Raw genomic sequence first — 21,441 nt, forward strand, 5'->3', positions numbered from 1 at the left:
CAGTCTTCAAATTTCCCACATTAACCACAATTGTAAATGCGCTTGTCGCTGGTATTTACCTAAATAGTACACAAGCTTTCCTTGGATATAAGAAAGGACCACAAGCCCTCAGATAACAGTGATGCATTAATTATTCCAGAAGTCAGGGGTCTCAAACTCAGTTCCTGGATGGCTTAATGACTTCTGGTTATTCTTCTAAACTATTATTGTGTATTGAGTAAACAATAAACTTAATTATTTTAGAAATTACACATACAGTAGATAGGATTTTTCTTAAGGTCTTTTACAGTTGGTTACCCAGTTGGTGTCTCCCTTAAAGATGCCGTTACCTATAAATCACCTCAGAGGCTGGTTATACAAATATGCAGCTCAACAGCTTGGCATGTAACTGAGAAGGTGGTTGACACAAACACTGGAAGACACTGGACCCCCAGAAACTGAGTTTCTGACCGCAGCCACGAGCCAGTGAGCCAAGGGGCGGAGCTTCAGATGCTTTTACAAAGTATCTGGCACGGTACGAGATGTATAATTTCTAGAGCAGTGTTTATTAATCATAAGACTTTGATGCGCGTGGAGAGTGTTTAATTGGTACAGTTAAGGCCCAATCTGTGTAGGTCAGTATTTTCCTAACCCTGGTCGCAGAGGAATGCTGAGGAACAAGTTTTGCATGGGCTGATTTCTTCATCCCCTTCATCCCTTCTATCTCGGGGTGTAACCCCGGCATCCTGGCCAAATTTCCCATTGGCCCATTCATGGCCCCCTAATAATCCCCATCTATGAATTGGCTTCATTACTCTGCTCTCCTCCCCACTGAGAGCTGATGTGTGGGGAGCGTTCTGGCGCACTATGGCTGCCGTCGCATCATCCAGGTGGATGCTGCACGTTGGTGGTGGTGGAGGGGAGTCCCCATTACCTGTAAAGCAATTATTATTATTATTATTATCTGGGTAAGATTTGTAAATATGGTTTCAGCTCTTGAAAAAGGTCAAATGGGATTTGTAGTTGGTTACAAGTTCTAAGTTTCAGTCATGTAACCAGTTGGATCTCTGCAGAAGGAAAAACGTTCATTGTGAAAGTGTCTCATTCAGTATCATTCCCACTGATTTGTAATGGTTATGAACCCTGTATAAACCAATCAGGTTCTGTCAATTGGAAGAGTGCTACACTGTATCTATTTCTGATGTTGCTGCAAGAGTGGATTTGTTGCCATTTGCTAGAAAGCCAAGACAGTCCAGACTGTCTAATCCCAACCTCACCCTTCTGGCAATTGTGCAATTGACAGTAGTGAATCATAAACCAGGCTTGAAAATGTGACATCTGGATCTCAACACTCAAACTCTGCAGTGGAAAATCAAGCCTCCTGGAATCCCCCTATATTGTAACTTCAGAAAGTTCAGCATTCTACACTCCTGTATATTTCAGCATTGCTGCCAATTACAAGCATTTCATTTAACCTGTTTTCTCTTTGCACTCTGCAGAAGACAGAGCATGTCATCTTAGAGAAGTGCTAATAAGTCATTCAAACAAGTACAAGGGAGGCCTGATCTAAGTCCAAACATATACTGGTCCCAACAAGAGTGGGAGCTTTAATCATCATCTTAGAACAACACATGTCAACACCAAAAGTCATGGCTTGTTTGAAGACAGAAATCGTTTGAAGAGAAAAACACCATCATATTGTGTGGGATGGTGAACAATTAAGAAGCAATGAAGTAATGAAATGTTGTCATACATTAGGTCATAGTCCAGGTAAAAAAGTACCTTCCCTTTCAAATTCACTTGTCCTTAGCTTGTTTCTACAGGATGTGCTCTTGATTGTGTATCACTGTTCATTCTTCAGGTCGCTTCTTCAAGCTCAGCCTTTCCCAGTTTATATTTATAGCTAAGGCTTCTGCAACGTCCATGCAACACAATGAAAGGCCCATTACCCTGCTCACAGCCGGAAGAGCAGCCAAGATCCCATATAAACTCTTGTGGCTCAGTGTCATTGGAGTGCATGACTGCAGTCTGCATGTTGACTTGAACTTGAGTTGCATTTTTTGAGAATCCCAGTTCTTCGGTTCATTTGGCGATAGCAGACCACACACATACACAAATGTGCAACCTCACCGAGATCCATGTTAGCATGAACTCAAAATGGCATGGAAAGAGTGGTCACCTATACAAGCAGAGGTTTGAGCCCAGCAGAGATGCGTGCATAAACTTGGTTTGAGCTTTAAAGTGCCAGGAATTGAGCAATTCTTTATGGAGATTGACAGTAGCTGTCGGAGATAACCACCCATAGGTAGGTAATGACTGCTGCCAAGCTAGATGACATGAGTCAGTGCTGGGTTTCACAACTAGCTTCCCAGTACAGACAGGGGAAATGCAGTCCAATTGATCAAAGATGCTCCAAAAACGGACCAAAGAACGACCCAGCTGTAAATGTAGCTCACTACTATATCGTTTAAGATAGTTAAACTAAATAGATGTTGGTAGTTGTTGCATTAAGGTCAGGGGGCCTTAAATATTCCTGTTTTCAACGGAAATTAACTGCTTCTTGGCCAATGTTTGATGCTTATGCTCCACATGCTGTTGTAGTAGCACTGAAACCCTTAATCTTAATATTGCAATCCCAATAACCACATGGTGAGCATAATTAAAGACTTGCAGCTTGAAATGGGGTTCTGTCTATGTACTGTTGCACTTCAACCCAGTTGGAGGGGTATGTAGGTTGATGTCAGACCCTGATTCAGACCAGGCAAGATTCATTGATCTATTGCAGTAACTGCTTCAGACTGAAGGAAGATACACAATTCATCATACAATGCTGTGAACAACATCCCTGCCTCTCGCAAGTCATGGACTTACCAGATAAGGTTATGTTCCAAAATATTATGTCCAAATCATGCAGAATAAAACAAACAAAATAAATTTAACATTGACTGGGGTTGCATTTCAGGCTATTGTAATTGGCATTAAACAATTTTTTTTCTGTGCTGAGCTGTTATGTTCTTGGCCACCTGGTCTCAGATGAATGGTTTTAGCTAATTATTCTGTACGTTTCAAGATCATGGAAATACTGTAATTTGCATGTCACAGCAAGTTCAGTGTGCTTAAGCGAGATTATTATTTTAATAACAGGTTACACTATACAGTACATCCAAAAATTAAGAAAGATGATCTCAATTTTGACCCAGACTGAGAACAACAGATTGTGAATATATGTTTTTTAGGAAAAAAATGTTGAATCTTTGCTTAAAATCTGTAAATACGTGTTAAAGTAACATTAAATTATATCTTTATAATATGAGTGTTTTCTATTATTTACTAGTAAATGCCAAATGTAAAAAAATAGTGTTGTGACTTACTGTATGCACAGCAAGGATGTAAAAACAACAGATTGTTGTACTGTATGTTACAACAGTATTTCCATGATCATCCTATCATTTTAAACACTAATATAGCATGCCTTCAAATTGATGTGTTTTAATGAGCAATAAGCAGTCAATGCTTTCATCACACTTCTTTGGATTGAGAAAATTTCAAGAAACTTGGTTTGGTGTAACCAATACGCTTGATCGGACATCTGAAGGAATATGAGGCAGAAAGGTTAGCAGTTGTGTAAAGTGTCCCAATGACCTACAAACTGCAAAACATTCCATTTGCATACATTAGATTAGTATACCAATTCTGTCTTTTCTACAGGAGAACTGAGTTTCAGATCAGTCTACACATTTAAATACGCTTGCATATGACTTTCATGGAACCACTGATGTAAGTTTTTTTAAAGGTCAATATCAATCCTAGAACACCAGGCACAGGGAGCAAAAAAGTATGAAAGTACTTCAAGATTTGATTGTTGACCACAGTAGACCTGAATATGAAGACTGTAGTTTGTATTGCCTAAGTATCATGACGTTGTAAACATAAAAACATGTAGTTGAAACTAAAAGATTAAAGGATACATATGCATGTATAGAATTTACAAAAACACAAAAGATTTCTATTTCCAAATTGTGGTAAATTTTATTTACAGTTCAAGTCAATCGCATGCAACATTTTTTAATTAAATGAATAAAACATGAAATTAGCAACAAAAAAAAAACACTTCTGTTTCAAAATAGCAATATACAAAAATAGAGCTTACAAATACAGAATGTGTCCAAAAATATTCTGCTGCAGAACTCTTAGTTAACAAACGTCTATGAAACTGAGTCTCTAATGTTTCATAATGTTTCATGTTATCAGTGCCTAAAAGAAAGCCTGAAGACTCAATCACAGGGTTATCTTAAGACTGTCTTTTTGGTTAAAGTGTATTATGATAAAGAAATCATATGATAAGATATGAAACTGGGAAGGGATACAGAAAAATAGCTGAACATCATAATACTGACTTGGAACACATTCATTCCTTGTGCCTATTGCATTCAAAAGTAACACTGTGACCAGAGGTCAGGGAGGTCAGGTTCCACGAGCTAGCAGACTTCAACATACAATACTCACGTCTGAACAAACAACCTTGCATCTGAAACTTAAGGTCAGGAATGACACTCTGCTCATAAATATAATGGCTGGCAGTTCAGTCGTGGATGAAGCAGGTTTCTACCTATAAGCAAAATGCTATACAAACATAAGCCATTGTTGAAATCAGAAATGATAGCAGATAATAAAGTACTGCTATTCTAAAGCATCTTTCGGACAGATTAAAAGTATACCTTTCCTTTCTCGGGCAAGCCTGTAGTTTCATCTGATTCTTCTCCCACACTCCAGTTACGCAGGGGACAACAAGGTACAGTACATGCATTTGGGAGCAAAGTACTAGTGTGCGGTATGATAGATAATGACAAGGAAGGAGCAGAAGTTTTGTTGAAAATGGGGAAACTGTCCAATGCAATTGATGGGGCAATACACCAGCTGTTCTCCATTTACACACGTCAGCACTAAAATGCACAGTGTATTTTGTGCCTAGTCTAGACGTATATGGACAATTAAGGTGAGCAATGCAAAGTTCAATCTGTACAACATACAGTTCAGTGCTCGATCAGACAAAAACAGAAATATACTGCAACACTCAATATAACATTCTTTATCTTATTCAGTTTTCCCCATTATAACTAATGACTGAAGCACAAGGAAGAATGTGGTTAATATTCTTTTGAATATGAAATGGCTGCATTTTACATATATCCACAAAAAAAATGATCTAACAGACCATGGTAAAAAAAAAAAGACAGTCTCATTTTTCTCATATGATAATTATGAGATATTATAAAAAAGTTCAGTTATATACATAAAGACCTCTGAAGCAAGTCAATAAATAATCCAGCATCCCATTCCCTCCCTCTACAGTCAGGAGCCCTTGGAAAAGAAGGAGAAACAATAAATTGTTTAATTTAGGTAGCTTTCGAGTTCTAGTTACTCAATACTGGATTCTCTTAACACTTTCTGAACAAATGGACCACATCAGTCTAAATCCGAGCTCGAATAATGTGCTGGGCTCCTGATTTGAGCCAACATGCTTGCGAAACGTTGCAGAAGTAGCTGGTAAAAGTGGTACAGTACCACCACGACAGGGACTGGGATCTGGCATACAAAATTAGCAGATTGTTTACAGAGTTGGTACATTATTTAAGAATCACTGGGATCAAATACAGGACATTGGCGTACCAGGTGTGGCACTCAACTGTTTTGACACAAAAAAGGGACAATGTCTTCTAATGGTGAAGTCAGCCCGGGGAAAACATTCAGTAGACTTCAGATTCACAACGCAGAGGCCTGTTTGGTAAGGCTGCAACATGTTGTGCTCAAAGTCTTTCCTGGTGTTCCCTGTGTGGAACATTTATAACTGCAATGCTCCCACCTGTACACATTAATTGCAGTGCAACCAGATGTTGTCTTCTAATTTTTCCCTATGAGAAGCTTCCTCGTCTAGAACATCTGAAATCAACAGCACGTCTGTCTTAAAGCAAACCTAAAAATAACTGTACAATGATGTAAAATCTGTTCTTATTAATGGGTTGGTCATTCACATTAATAGAGACTGCAGCGCTCCTCTTTCAACCTGCAAACATCACATTCTGTCTTGCCAGGGGATCTTCACACGCCCTTCAAGAGCACGCTCGCTACTAGAAAGTCGCCACTGAGATGTCAGTGTGGTGCTCATTCCATTTGATATTTCTAAAATGTGGCAGGCTTTCTTTTGAGCATGGGCTGTCTACCTCTTTAGGAGCTCCTTTAAAAATAAACGATCATACGCTATATTCACTGTATTTAAATTTCTGAACTTCATATTAAATTGCATTAGATGTTCATTGTATAAATGTCTAAATGTGTAAGGGTTTGTTTTTTTCAGCCCAGAACCACATGACAGCACATAGGGAGAATGTGGACACTTTCCTGCCTAACTCCCCCACCATGTTCGAGCCACTTGTCTTTTAACACATGGTGGGGAACATAGCCCCATACCAGAGGTTTGGCGCTAAACGATGGGGAGCATGCCCAAGGAGGCAGCAGGGGTCGCTGTGTTTGCCAAGAGAGCCCTAGACAACTACTCCCACCATGCCTTGGCGGCACTTAGCCAGGGGTGCGTCACCACTAGGGGAACAGCAGTCGCAGTCGGCTAGTGACATGACCCAGGCTCAGTCTCCTGGAACGTCTGAATCATAAAACTCAAGTGCTGGCAAACGCTTTTACTGGCTAAATAGCAGGGTTGAAATATTTTAAGAACAGACAATCTTCTATAAAGGAATGCGAAGCAGAGGCTAGATGACGACCTCCTGACCTTCAACCCCAGAAATACCTGAACTCTCCCCTTACAAAAGGACAGCCTTGCCACAGCTCAGCATTTTCACACTATTTCTACACTTGGAGACAGTTTCTAAGCCAGCAGTTCTCACCTCCAGGGAAAACCACACAGAAGACAAAAATGTCAGCTGTTAGGGTGACATTAATTTCAGCTGACCTACAACACATGGCCTCTATAATGGAAGAATCTGTTGTAAATAAACAGTTTAAGCTTATAATAGGCAATTTGAAAACTCATCTACAAAACAAGGTACCTTTCACAGTAAAGCATCTAGATATCTGTTCCAAGCCATCTCCAGGTTTTGAAAGCACAAGTTTGGGGAAAAACTTTCAAGCTATAGGACAATATCTGCACCAGTGATGGGACAAAGTCATTATATATTAATGAACAAGTAATAGGTTTATTCCATGCTGAAAAAAAATTAGAAAACACAACGTTTCGGCCGTGGAGCCTTCTTCAGGAACTTGTTCCTTTGCTGCCTACGCATGCTGACGCAGCTACCCACCTGAAATATTATATATTTATGACTACCCATCATAATCCCTTAAACAGAACTACCATTTAAGATGCCAGTGTGAGAGTTAAAATGTAGTGAAACCGCATATTGCTACATTGAAACTACAAGAGATTTTCTGTTACAGGGGTGCACAATCAGTGTTGAACTGGTGCTACAGTATGTAGTGTAGTCTCTTTCACAAATGGATATTTAAAAAATATAAATAATATATAAATATAAATGGACTTGAAATATACAAGTGTGACGTTAAATTTATCTTTGGATGAAGGACAGATTTTATTATCTTTGTTAACTAACCACTCCAGGTCATTATGTCTGTGGAGAGCCAGTGGAAACCCGCTGTCTATTCTTCCATTCCAAAAAGTGTCCGTTTTCAGAGAATCTTAAAACTGTGTCCTAAGGCCTTCATGCTAACAGACAACACAGGACGACGATATAAAGCGAATGCTTCTCTGTTGTCACTATCCCAGCCAAATGTTCTTGACTGGGAACAGTATTTGATAGCTAAATTACACAGAAATTACACCTCCAAGAGGAGTGGGTTTATTAAGGTCTTGAAGGGTACTTTTGACACCTAAAGGCACATTCCGTTGCTTCCTGTGTTAAGGAAACATTTAAAATACACTAATCAGCTCTTAAAGACCAGGCTTTTAAGTTTCTGTAAGGAAGAAATATTAAACATACTGTAATCAACTGCTTCAATAAACACTTAGTGAGCTGTGTTTTATTTCCCTACTTTCCTGATCCTATACTCCACTTTGAAAAACCTTTATACAAATAAGTAAGAAATTGCATCCTTGCCCATGTAAGAGCATAAAAGTTTGTATTAATGGGTTGTTATTGTCATATGACTAATTGTCTAAAATATACTGCACACATCTGCACCAAAGCATAATGCTGTGTGGTTTCCGGGGCTGGTCAATCAAGACTCCGGTTCCTCAAAAGCACATCAATGAGACAGTTGGTGAAGTCCCATATGCAGTGTACATCACATTCACACATGCCCTGCTGTGTACTGTACCCTCCATTGTTTCAAACAGATCACACAGCAGTTTACCCATGAGTGAGCAAGGGTATGCCGAGTGCAATTACAAAAGGAAACGCAAAATAACAAAACAAACTCGGAAATCAAAAGAATATGCCAGAACAAAACCCCCCATTCTCTATCAAAAAGCCAATTCAGTGCAACATGCTCACAGCTGCACTATTTAACACTACAAAGCTTTATGTTAGCTGGCTAAATCCTTTAACTCGGAGACTACCACTTCTGTATGTCAAATGGATCCACAGTGTGGAACAAAAACTCTAGGGACCATAAGAACACGCATGTTTGGAGTCCCCTGTAATATTTCAATATCTCCAGGTGAGGACAATCATTAAATTGATATGCTGATCTATACTTAATGTGATGCATGATACAGTACACTGCTATGCACAGCTATATTGAACTGGGATACCAACAATGCAAAGCTTGCAAAACAACAAATCCTGAAGGGATGATTTCTGCTTTTCTACATCCCTTCTGACTGAATTTGCAGTCAATAAAATATTAATGCCTTGTGCGCTACAAAGGGTAGGGTATCTCCAACACTTCCACATAGTGTTTGATTAAATTAAAACTTAAAAACCTGGTCTTACAATGCAGCCTGATCGTTCTGTAGATCACCATAGAAATTATGAAAAAAATAAAACTCTGGCAAGACAATTAATATGACTATATTAACAAATTCTATGATGATTCTGTGATGTCTTGCATAGTGTCAAAAATGAGGATGTCTGAGCAGAAGCTAATGGTATGAAGGCCCCCCCACTTACTGTATATAGGTTATTTGACATGAGATTGTTCCTTAATCTTTTGTATACATTGTCTTAATGTTGAACTGAAATTGTTATTTTTTCTCCCAAAGAGGAATGCACAAATTTTAATGTTAAAATGCAAAGACAATAACCTGATACTTTAATAGAATGCAGCAGAAAACATAGGTGAGCCTTTCCTACTAACTTTCTGGGCTCAGGGAATCGTGCAGCGCAGAGATGCACATCGTTTGCCAATCTCAAGAATTCATCAATGACTTTTCCCAAAAAAGAAAAGGGGAACAAATCAAAACCTTTGAAATACTAACAAAACAGCCTGGTTTTCCGTTTCCTTGGGGAAACTCTTTTTAGTCAAATGACGACTGAGGCTTGCATAAGCTACCCTCACCATGGGAAAAAATGAGATGTATGTATTATAAAAATGTTTGAACTGTAAAACAAATACACAACTTTAGCTTCCAGGACCAGACAACACCAGAAGATAACTCTACAGTAATACACCCTTCTTAAGACACCTCATTCTTTTGATTAAGCTTGATCTTTAACTCACATCAGGTAAAGTGTCTTAATTCTACATGTCCAGTATAGCTAAACGTAGCCAAACATGTAAAGTGCATTTAGCTGACGTACTTAAAAATTTGGTTTAGGCACTGTGCAACATTTAGTGCTGTCTCTGCATTTAATGCTGATGCCATTTCATTCAGAACTGTAAAACAGATGGCTTGTCTACTGATTTTGTTTCTCCGAATTTTAAACAGAGACATGCTGAGCCAGTAATTCTTACTCACTGATGTATTTTATACAAATTGTAAAACAAATGACTAGGTAACAAAGAAATTATCACCAGCAGCTGTTGAGTAGCACCTGCTTGTGATTGTTTTAGTCCAGCTATAAGACATACACACGTTTAATGCACATGTAAAAACTGAACTACGTAACTGAACTCAATGCTCACTCTGAACAAGATTTGGAGTGGTCAGTGCACTATGTGAATTGGGCATGTACCTTTACCATATGGAGAGCAAAAGTTGAATGCAATCGTAATAAGTTTGTGTGTACAAGGCATAAACATTGACCTTATTTAGACTCATAATCTGCATAACATGATCTGCACTCTTCATTTTCTCTATTACAATGCAGCTAAAAAAAGGCCACGAGCTTAAAAGCATTTGCAAAGTTGTTCTTGTTTTGAAAAGACAGAATGCAATATATTTTAAATATACCTGGTAACGAGCTTCAAGCTTACAAAGTGGTTTAAAATGCCATGCAAGGTGATGTGGCCTTAAAATGCTGGAAGGAAAACTAAGGAAACAGAGGATATGTCCAGAGAGGGGAGAAAAAGGCTTTGCTCTCAGTGATTTGTATCTGTTGTGCTCAGCATTGATGACCTAAAACATTTCATGAGGAGAAACAAACACATCCACACTGCTCTGGATATAGAGGCAGCTTCCAGTCCTCAGAGGTCCTTCGACATTCTCTTCACAAGATAAGACCACAAAACCTGTGTGGCTTCTTTTATAATTATGTGATATCTGCTTTCTCCCCTCTTGTTTCCATTCCACTGTTAAAAAGCATGTCCCTTTTTGTTAAGTCCCTTCTAATTTACATGTAACCCTGTGGCTACATGTGGCTCTGTACACACTGAACTAAATAAAAAAGTCATAACATTATTAATTATAATAATACAAAAATGATCTTTCTATAACTTCACAAGCAATTGGGGTTCAGTTTTTATAAAGTGCTGTTTAAAAAAGTTTGTTTCTTTAAAAAATAAAATGCAGCTTTTTTTCTTTTCTTTTTTTTACGCTGGTAGTCCGAGAGAAAAAAAAAAAGAAAGTGCTTTGGTGGTTGTGAAACAGTCCGAACGATCACATCCTGCCCCAGTGAGGAAAAGATTTATTCTTCATCGTCCGCAAAAAGGGGAAAAATAAAAATGAAAAAAAAATCTTTGTGAATCCACCAAGACAAGAAAAGAAGCAGCAGGTGCACACGGTCTCTGCATAGTGAAAACAAGTTCTTGCTTCTGTCTTTACTGTATGTCTGTGCATTTCTTGACGTGGGGATTTTCCGCTGAGGCCTACAGAAGCTGCTACACCATGTTCTCGACCCCTGGCAGGGGCTGCTGGGAAGGGCCCTGCTGCTCCATGTGGCCCTGTTGCTGAGCCAGCTGCAGGACAGGCATGTTGCACAGTGGACACACCTTCCTCACCTCCAGCCATTTAATGAGGCACCTAATGGGGGACACAATGTCACGTATGGTAACGACAGAAACTGCAGTTAAAAATATACTTATAAACATCCACATATACACTTATACACATCCATATATACACTTATACACATCGACAACATATTTTTTTAAAGCTGGAGGTCGAGACACTTTGAACCTATTCCACACTTTCAAAGCAAAAAAACAAAAAAACGAACAACTAATATGAAGGAAGAAAATAAAAGTCACAATTCCATAAGTGTTAAAGCTCTTGGCTGTGGCACACCTCAATAAATGTACAGTAGGTGCATAAAATTACTTTAATGAGCCACGTACTATAACTAGTCGGGTGGCTCCATCTGTGCACAATAATAGCTCTCATCATTTAAGAATAAAAACACCTGTCTGTGTGAAGTTCATTGATCAGGTAGTGAATTTCAAGCAAAGACTCAACCACAAAGATCTAAGTAGCTTTCAAAGAAAGACAGGGATAAAGTTATTGAAAAGCGCAAATCAAGCGAAGGGTAGAAAAAAACTGAAGTCTCTGAACATCCCCATAAGCACAGTCTATTCAATCTAATTGTGAAAACACTTTACAGACACCAGCGGGATTCATCCAGGCATGTTGCCACTTAAGAGACTTATTTTATCAATGCTTTTGCTATTTTTATTGTTTGAGAGCTGCATGAAGTGGGAGCAGGGCCAAAGACCCAATTTATATGTAAATGCAAGAATGATGATTTTTAATATACTGTAGCTCCCACAGGATCGCCACAGGATGGACAGATGAGGGGCTGGAAAGATTGGAAGAGGATAACGGTGATACCTATACTAAATGAGGATTAAAAGAACTGTCTATCGATATGTCATTTATACTTACTGTACATGTATCCTTACTTTCTGGATGAACACTATTTCATTAGATGGGCACATATTTCTTTCACAATACTTAACACTCACGAAAAAACACTCATTCTTTTTAAGAATGGCACATATAACATATAAAACATAATCCAAAAAGGAAAAGAATTCTGTACTGTCAATTGCTGAAATACCACAAACTAGTTAACTGACAAAGACATCTAAGTATCTAAATAAATCCAATGCGCTGGTTTAATATATTATTTGTAGGACTAGATCAAAAAATATTTTGCTGTGTAGAAAAAGACCTCTTTTTAACAGTTCACAAAAATATTGTCAGCAACAGATGCAAGAAATAATTTATCACAATTCCTTTATCTGAATGGTGGCAGTAAAAAAATATTTATTAAAATGTTTATTATTACTGTTTTTATTATTAAAGATCAATTTTGTACCCTGAGATTAGAAATGGCTGCCAACCAGAAACGAACATCTACTTGAAGGCAGAATATACCTGTGTCAGCTCTGCCTGAGAAATCCTTCACAGACTGCAAACTAATGGCAACATAACAAAAGCAAACATAACTGGCAGTTTTAAAAGTTACCTGCTAACCTAGAAAAAAAATCAATTTACCAGGTATTATCAGTGGACTATAGTAATATTTATCAGTGGACTCATGACACTCATGAGATCGTACTGGAAAATCTTTTATGTTGTGTGTATTCTAACTCATACATTTCTAAACAATGCTGCAACACAGCAGGGTGTATTAGTCATTCAGGAAAGGAGAAAGGCAGTAAGAGCTATCACTTGGCACTCATTAACATAAGTCTATAATTAGAACTCATGGGCAGATTACACTGTCACACGGCACTCATGCCATTTACAGATGCTTTTGTTATTGGCTCCAGTTTATACCTACTTTCTGTGAAAGGCATGCTTGCATGGGCATATTCCCAGCTCATCTTTCTGCTTGAACTCCTCCAAACAAACTGCACAGATCTGAAAGGAAAAAAAAAATGCCAACAGATCTTAGAATAAAAATATGTCGCATTACCAATGTTTAGTTCAGGTTAAAATGAATTCAAAGTTAATGAAGAGTGTACTGTACATCTACTTAAAACTTTCACTTTCCAGTCAACTCTGTAAGATCTCTACTATGTCCTTTTTATTAATTCTGTGCAACCAAAAAAAGGAAAACACTAATGCTTTATGTTTCTTCAGTCCCAGGCCCACAATGGTAACTGTAATAAAGATGCAATATCATTCAACTGAGAACTGTGGCAGTTTCTATGCTTAACGTCTGCAGTAAATACAAAGCAATAATTATGCTGGCTTTGGTTTCATTATAGTTTACTCAGATCCTGACTTTTATTATGACAAGGGACACATGTAAATAACAAAAACACTTCAAATGAAACCACATTTGAGGCATGTCCAAATCAAACACGGTGACTTTAACTTTTGCATCTGTATAAGGCTTTAGAATGGGCACAATAACAAACAAAACAATTTCACTTGGTTCAAACAGAATTTAGTCAGCATATAATGCCTGTCTCTTTGCAGAGTAGCACACATCGCTCCAAATTACATTTTGATGAGCAATAAACTTTGACCTGCTACTGCATCTGAAGTTAAGCCAGCTTCTAATATCTCCAGGCAGTGTGAGTGCAAATTCACCATTTCAGCCGCCAAAAAAAACAAATGAATCCCTGCAGAATCATGTGTCTCCTTGAGAGGAAAACTGCAGGTGCAGACGTCCTCTCTCTTGGTCGATATGTTCATTAGCAGCACAGAACAAAAAAAGGAACATCTTGACATTCTTGACACAGAAGGCAAACAAAATCACCCATTTCTTCATATAACTGAAAAAAAACAATATGGAACTACAGCGGCAACAAAGTGGCAATCCCAGATCCAGTTTCGCCTTCCCTTCCCTTTTGTGTAAAGCTGTGCAAGATCAGCTGGCTTCTTCTCTCTGAAGACTGAGCAGCTGAGCCTGGCAACATGGAGGTTTAGAAAATTCACACCAAAATTCAGATCCATGCCAAAAAGAGTTACCTTTTAAATGGGAAATTGGAGATGGGTAATCTTGTTGGGTACTGAAATGATTTTCAGCACAGAATCCTTAAGGGAATCTGGACTGATATAAAAAGAGAAAAGGCTATATAAAGAGTATGGGAAAAATATATTGTCATGTCAGAATTACAATGAAAGAAAAATCTGATGGGACCAGTTTTGAACCGGTTTGTAACTCAGCTTGTCAAAGACAACAGAACAAGATATGATCATCATCACCAGTGTTGCAATGAGTGACTTTTCACCACCACCTGTCCATGTAGATTTGGCTGTAATGTTATATGGTGTACAGTACTTTGGACTGAGAAGTATGTGGACTTTACCACCTGTGAGGGTAATGAATCATTCACATGTCACAATCCTGACAGGCTTAGCCTCTCCTCCTACTATGTACTTTAGAAAAAACCTGAGCAGAAGCTCAACATTCCCCCCCCCCATTAGAGGTATTTACTTCATAATCTATAGCAGCATTCCAGTGTTTCCAACAAAACAGGTTTAATAATTAATAATAGATAATCGTATCTATTAGTGATCTTAACTAATTAAAGGTCTAGTTAAAAACTAATTAAAGGTTATCTTTCAGCCTATCTGATTGTTAATGCAATCCTTTTTCTTATCCTTACAGTTTAAGTACTATAACAGAGTGTGGCAACCAGCTATTACTTTGCCAATAAACAGAGATTGTGGTTTTCTAATTTAGCACACCCATTTATTTCAAGTGTACAGGCCTGCGCTACAATGATCCAGAAGGAACTAAACTGGCTCTACACCTGGAATTTGCCCCGTCGATTCTCACATCACTTCCAAAATTGCTATCTGGGTTTCTCAGTAATATCCCAGCTGCATTCCTCCGATGAGTGTGATCGTGTTGCAAAGAGGTGAGAGCGAGAGTCAGGCGCGGTTTGAAATTTTAATGATCTGCCACTTCAACTCTGCTGAGCAGCTAGAGATATGTGCTAAATGACAGTGCTGCGAAATTAAATATGCAGAATGCCATCATGAGCCAACATCAGCTTCTGATGTGCAAATAATAGCATGGAATCAACAATATTTGAATATTTGAGTTTTTATTCTCAAAAATAAAGAAATGCCTGGGCAGGTCTGGTCTCTTCATTCACAGTACTTGTAGCATGCGTATTTAATAAGTGCCACACAAAGGAGGCATGTAGTCAGCTCTGTGAAGGGCTGTGATGCCATGTGGGACACTCCATGCATGAAGGCCCTCCGGTGGCTGAGTGAACTGGACGGCAGAGAGCTGTAAGCATGTGACCTTCTGGGCCGGGGGGTGAGAAACCTCAGACACGAACCTGCCTCTGGTGCACAGTGGAGGGAAATTCAGTCTGGCGGCCTTTTGTATAAAAAAAGGAACGTGCGCACACTCACAGGGAAGTCTTCAACTGCAGACCAAAAGAACTGTCTGAATATGAAAATTTAGCACAAAAAGAGCGAGTTGGGGAATAAAACAAAGTTAAGAGTAAAATTCATTACTCCCAACATAATGGGTTATAGAATTAAGTTCTTCTTTGGTTTGTAAATAAAGCCTACCAATGTGCATGTGCACATACAGTATATTACAATGACTTTGCTAATTGAAAATTTTAATGTGAAATATTCCGGGAATGTAAAAGGCTCATGGAATTTTTACTCTTTTATTTAAAAAACTCAGTTTTACCGAGGTTACGACAAAATAATTAAAAGTTAAATTTACTGAATAAAATCATCATGTCCTTGAGTAACTGATCACTTCCCGAGTGGCTAGTACCTCGCTTGCAGGTTGAAATGCCATTTCCTTCCCATTCTGGAAGAAGAGACTTTCTTCAGTGATCATCTATCAAGGTTTTGGAGGCTAAGCAGGAAGTGACTTACCACCTGGACAAAAGATGACATTCTCAGACATTTAAGAGAAACACACCAGGACCTACTGGGAGACAGCCCTTTTCTCCCAGGGCTGTCTCAGGCTCTCCGCTATGCTCAGCAGCAGCACTAGCGCACCAGTGTATCTTTAGTGAGGGTTGACTTATGCTGTAGCACTGAGGTGTTGAAAGTCAGGCTGGGGGATCAAAGGTAGACCAGGACTCGTGGGAGCAGAGAGGGTACCCTTCTGGCCACTGGCAGGATCCTGGAACCTGCTGAAGACTCTACCTGCTGCAGATCAGACCCCACAGGGCTCCAGAGAGGAGCTGTGTGCCCTTGAGCGTGTGCAAGTCCTCTCTGATGAAATGTTGATAGTTTTAGATCATTTTGATGAGTAAGTCCCTTGATCATTGTTGTTGCTAGGAGGATACTGCAACATGCTTGGACAAGAAGGTGGAGTTCTCAGCTGCGACAATCAGCCGGTTTCCCAGCACTAAGTTCCTGACAAGATCTTTTCTTCTTTTGTTAAGTTTTATTGTTAGGATTGTTCGAAGTTACTGTGAAGATATTTCAGCATCTCCAGAAAATTCGAACTATCCAGCTATCTGCATTCCAAGCTCCTGATCATGTCATATCCTGCCTCCTAAAACAAGACTTTAGGGCGGACAGCCAGAAATTCAGAGCCAGTTTTCCAAGACATTGCTGCTGGAGAAAGCAATGTCCGGAAAAGCTCTAGTGTTAAGTGTGGAGGAGGCACATGAAAAAGCTGATTCAAATCAAAACCAACTCCCTCCCTCAAACATCAAGAGCCCAGCAATACCTATGCAAGCATTTCAGGTTTGTTTTTAGAGTTCAAAAACATAAAAGGAAGTAAAATAAATCTTTGCATGTGCATGTCAACAGCAATGTATCATACATATGTAATTTCATCAGGTAGATCAATGTAGATTTAAAAATAAACAGACTAGGGACTAAACCATTAGTATAGTGAAAAGAACTATCCAGAATAACTTGTCTATACAAATGAGTTTCGAGAATACTTTTGCTTTCGCAAAGAAATTAATGTTATTCTGAAATGTTATTTCTCTACCGAATAAAATTGTTACTCGTCTACAAAAATATTAGAGAGAATGCCTGTCAGTCCACCTCCAGGCTATAATGAGAGATGAGCTGCAACAAGCTGCAGCACCATTTCTAACGCGCACCCCTGTGCCCTAAAACTTGTTTCCCGTTGTAAATCCCTGAGGGCGTCTGAACTGAAACACCATCTGCTACTGCTCGAAGTGATGCACCAGATGATACGTCCATCAACAACCATAACTCCCATGAGATGTCTCACAGCAGCCTCCTTTTCTATTTCCTCACAGCACAGTGAGGAAAAGGTCTGGTCTGCTGCTACTTTACAGGCCTTAAGAATGAGGGTATAATAATAATAATAAATAATTGCTTACACTTATATACACGTATACACTGTGGCAGGTCCTCCCACTACCCTGGGAACTCCTATGGAACATGCTATTCTCACATGTTGGCACAGCAGTTGAACGTATATTGATCTGCATATTATACGTGTAAAAAAGAGAAGTGTTCTACTATGCAAAAGCATTTTTTTCCCCACAATGGATGGCATTCCAATGATACTGGAAAGAAATGGAATAACTAGGTGTGTCTTGACACAATAGTGTCACTGAGAACATTGCATTAGCTTGGATGTGTCAAGTGATGAAAGAGCACCAAGGATCTTGGTTCTCAGGAAGGAACTAAATAAGCACCAGTCACTCAGGATTACAGGAAGGATATGCAGAACTTTTTTCTGTTTTCTGTCCTTCTGAAATTACAGATTGGGAAGATTCATACATATTTGAACTGTCACATGTGCTACACCAGTGTTGTGCAGCAAGTGATTTTTTTTAGCTGGTTTTATTTACAATCTAAGAACCCATGCATAGACTAATAACATAGGTGTTTATAAAACAGTGTTCTATACTTTACTTTACTGATACTTTACTGATTAAACCTGATTTTTTTATACAGATTAAAGAAAGCAATGCTACACTTTCTCCTGATCATTGAAAACAAAATACCATGAATAAAAATATTATACTTATATAATGTTCTGCTTATTACTTACAGAATCCTCTTATTGCTGTACACAAATTAAAACAGCTGTCAGTAAGCAGCCCTAAAAATGGACTGACAATCAGTAAGAACATGCATCTATTGCGCATTGTCCCGTTAGATTTGGATTTTTACTTTCTAAAAATTGGTGTTTTCATCAGTTAACTTGCTTCATAAACAGGATTTTTATCATATGAGCTTGAGGTTTGGACATTCTGGTTTTGAATTTTAATTACAAAAACAAGAGACCTAACCAGAACACCATGCTCACCTTAGCTTTTACAAAAAGGTTCGCACAGATAAAAATGGCCTTTTATCTTTTTAAGTTTAAGTTGTGCACACCGCGTAGCGTCCAAACTTAACCTACTTCAAGTACATAATGTGATCTTCTTGGGGTGAGACTTGACGTCTGTGAAGAACTTATTGATATCCTCTTAAAATTAAGGAAACAGAGCAATGTCTATATAAATCAGTGAACTGACAAATGAGTCAAGTCCATGACCAACCCTCATTAAAATTCCCCAATTTATTTTTCTCTATAAACAATTCATCTCCAGGAAAGAAGATTCCTTGGGAAAATCAACAAGAAAGTATGATGCTTCTCAGGAGGAAGAAAGGAACCACAGTTCTCCATCAGTTTCATATGATAGCAATATAAAAAAGCCCCAGCTCCCAAGAATGCAACTCGCGACTTGCATACAAATTGAACACACAACACACAACACACACACTTCTTGAATGGCGCTCACAAAGTCAGCTATTATATACAAAAAAAAAACAACTTTTTTGTTACAAAAGTGTTTCTTTGTAGTAAGCACGGCAAGCCTGCAACAGAGAATCAATGTGTCCAATATTCTCACATTGTCCAGACAGGACAGATGCTTGAAGGCTGCTGTTGTGAGCCAGGGACATATGAAACATTTGGCAGCAGACTGACATTTTTTAATATATTATTTAGAAATATATATATTTGTCACCGTCAGCAAAAACTTCCATCAGAACTTCCTCTGGTTTTCCTAAGAACATCTGCACAACTGTTTTCATTATGTTATGTGATTTCGAAGTTTTTTTTTTACCAGACCAGTAAACACCAGCTTATCACAGGCGTTTAAATCAACAAATAGTACCAAGCTCACCTCATGTAGATTTAGTTCTTTCACCTTTTCCTTCTGAATAACCTGAAAAAATGACAGAAAAATCTGTAAGACTTAGGTTTGCACTAGTCAGAAGACAACATCCTTCATGCCAGCGAACAAAACTTCGAATGTCAGGAGCATAGTACTGTATATACCCAACAACAGCTGTCATGTGTATGAACAACCATTTTAAACATGGATGTGCTGGTTTAATTCCAGACCAATGAAGGACAGAAGGCAACAAGACTATGAAGCCTGCTGGAAGCTGAATATTAAATGACTTTATTAAGAAAAGGTAAGCACTCAAACAAACAGTTTTCAAGACATCTAAAACTGAAATATTCAGAACCTGAGAAAGAAAAGGGACTTAATATAACTGCTCAATAAATAAAAAAAGGAAACCAGATCTAAACATCAAACAATAACTTATTTACCTAAAACACAATCTGAAATAAGATTCAAAGAAATCCACCCATAGTATGTGAATAAAGGGTAAAATTATATAGTTAATTAACCACTGCAGCCTGGTGCTCATTTCAGAAACGAGACTGCACCAGCACTGTTAAAAAGATGGATTCTTTAGCTCATCTCAGAAAACAAGTGCCATGCATCTAGAACCAAAAGACATATCTGAGACTTGAAGATGACAAACTTGCAGGGGCTAAAAAGAAGATATTGGGTTGAAGAAAGCTTTATACACAACACTGCTACTGAAATTAGTGAAATGCTGGAGATCAGAAACAGAAGGTCTTGCTAACTGGTATAAATATTTAATAGTAGTCATTTTCGTCTTGCGTTCTTGTTCATGAAGTGAGGGCACATACGGTATCTATGCCAGTAAAGGAGAAAAAAAAATCTATAAAAATAGCTGGAAAATTGAAACAGCCCTTGACAAGGGTTTATGTAACAATAGAGCTTAGTCACAGTGTCGTGAAAATTAAAGTGTGTTACATTTCCCCTGTAATTAGACCTTTAAGGTTGTGGTTTGAGTTTCACCCTAGCCTAGAAATTGAGTGCATATTTAAAACTTGCAAAAGACATGCCTCTGTGAATTTCTGGATTAAACATGGAATATTTCACAGAGCCACAAAGCTATTCAGTGCCGCAGTGGCAACAAGACTGTTCTGAACATGTGTGCGAAAACCTGCTCATCTAACTTTTGAACTCATGGGAATAAATTCAAGGAGCGATGATGAACCATCCCAAAAACCCTCAAGGATGAAAGAAATCTCAAATTTCTTGACAGGAAATGACCTTATACATCCCAGCACTTGGAAAAGCAAAAATGTGGGCATTCAAACATAGTTACCTGTTTGTAAGCATATAACTCCTTGTGTGCCTGATGTCGTAACCTGGAGAACAAAGAAAACACATTTTTTCAGAAACACGCACCATGGTCACAGCTACGTAACACAATCTGTACTATGACACTGCTTCTTTGAAAACCTGTAACAAGGGGATGCCATATTTGTTGCAGTAGGAAAGAAATGACCTTGTTTAGCAAGTTAAAATTAAAGGTACATTCAAAACAGCTGTAGTAGTCGCATGTGGAGATGTTAATAGCAAAAATATTAGCTATCTTAATGCTTGACATAGATGCTGTAATTTTAATTTAATGTGGAAAGTCAAGTGAATTATCAGGCACAAACTGTATTCAGCACAAGTGAACCAGGATTTTCTAGCAGTTACCCTATGTGTTAGAACAATCTGTTTCCTCTTATTTATATCGATGTGAACCTAAAGCAAAAAACTGTCACTAAATAGATCCCTTGTCTACTTTTTAGATGTTTAACAGTCACAATTTAAGCAGAAGGCGAAACTAAGAGAGTTGAGAGTAGCAGCAACTGTCATGTCTTGTATATTTTTAGACAACCTGAAGGAAGTCGATAGCAACACGGCTTAATCTCTTTAATCAGGACATTAAAAGAGGAGCTTAAAAGGAAGATGAAATTTCCATACACTTAGTTTCTCTTATTCATGTTGACATACAAAACCTCTCCAAAGAAGTTGAAACTTTCAATAAACATCAAAAACAGACATTTTGCGAGAGACATCTTAACCTGG

General features: G+C 38.3%; 1 protein-coding gene across 6 annotated transcripts in view; it reads right to left on the reverse strand.

Annotated features, from left to right (window-relative positions):
- Positions 1 to 3,982: 3,982 nt before the first annotated feature.
- rnf24 (ring finger protein 24) overlaps positions 3,983 to 21,441 on the reverse strand; it is a 44,000-nt gene continuing 26,541 nt past the window's right edge. For all 6 annotated transcript variants that reach the window (XM_015343924.2, XM_006629150.3, XM_069191743.1 and 3 more), the window contains 4 exons: positions 20,687 to 20,729; positions 19,378 to 19,419; positions 13,113 to 13,192; positions 3,983 to 11,350 (listed from right to left, as the gene is read on the reverse strand). In XM_015343924.2, the coding sequence (XP_015199410.1) occupies positions 11,209 to 11,350; positions 13,113 to 13,192; positions 19,378 to 19,419; positions 20,687 to 20,729 (307 nt within the window). In that variant the 3' untranslated portion in view covers positions 3,983 to 11,208. The remainder of the gene's footprint in view (positions 11,351 to 13,112; positions 13,193 to 19,377; positions 19,420 to 20,686; positions 20,730 to 21,441) is intronic.

Source organism: Lepisosteus oculatus, chromosome 1, assembly GCF_040954835.1.
Source record: "Lepisosteus oculatus isolate fLepOcu1 chromosome 1, fLepOcu1.hap2, whole genome shotgun sequence".
In the NCBI taxonomy this organism is placed as follows: Eukaryota; Metazoa; Chordata; class Actinopteri; order Semionotiformes; family Lepisosteidae; genus Lepisosteus; species Lepisosteus oculatus.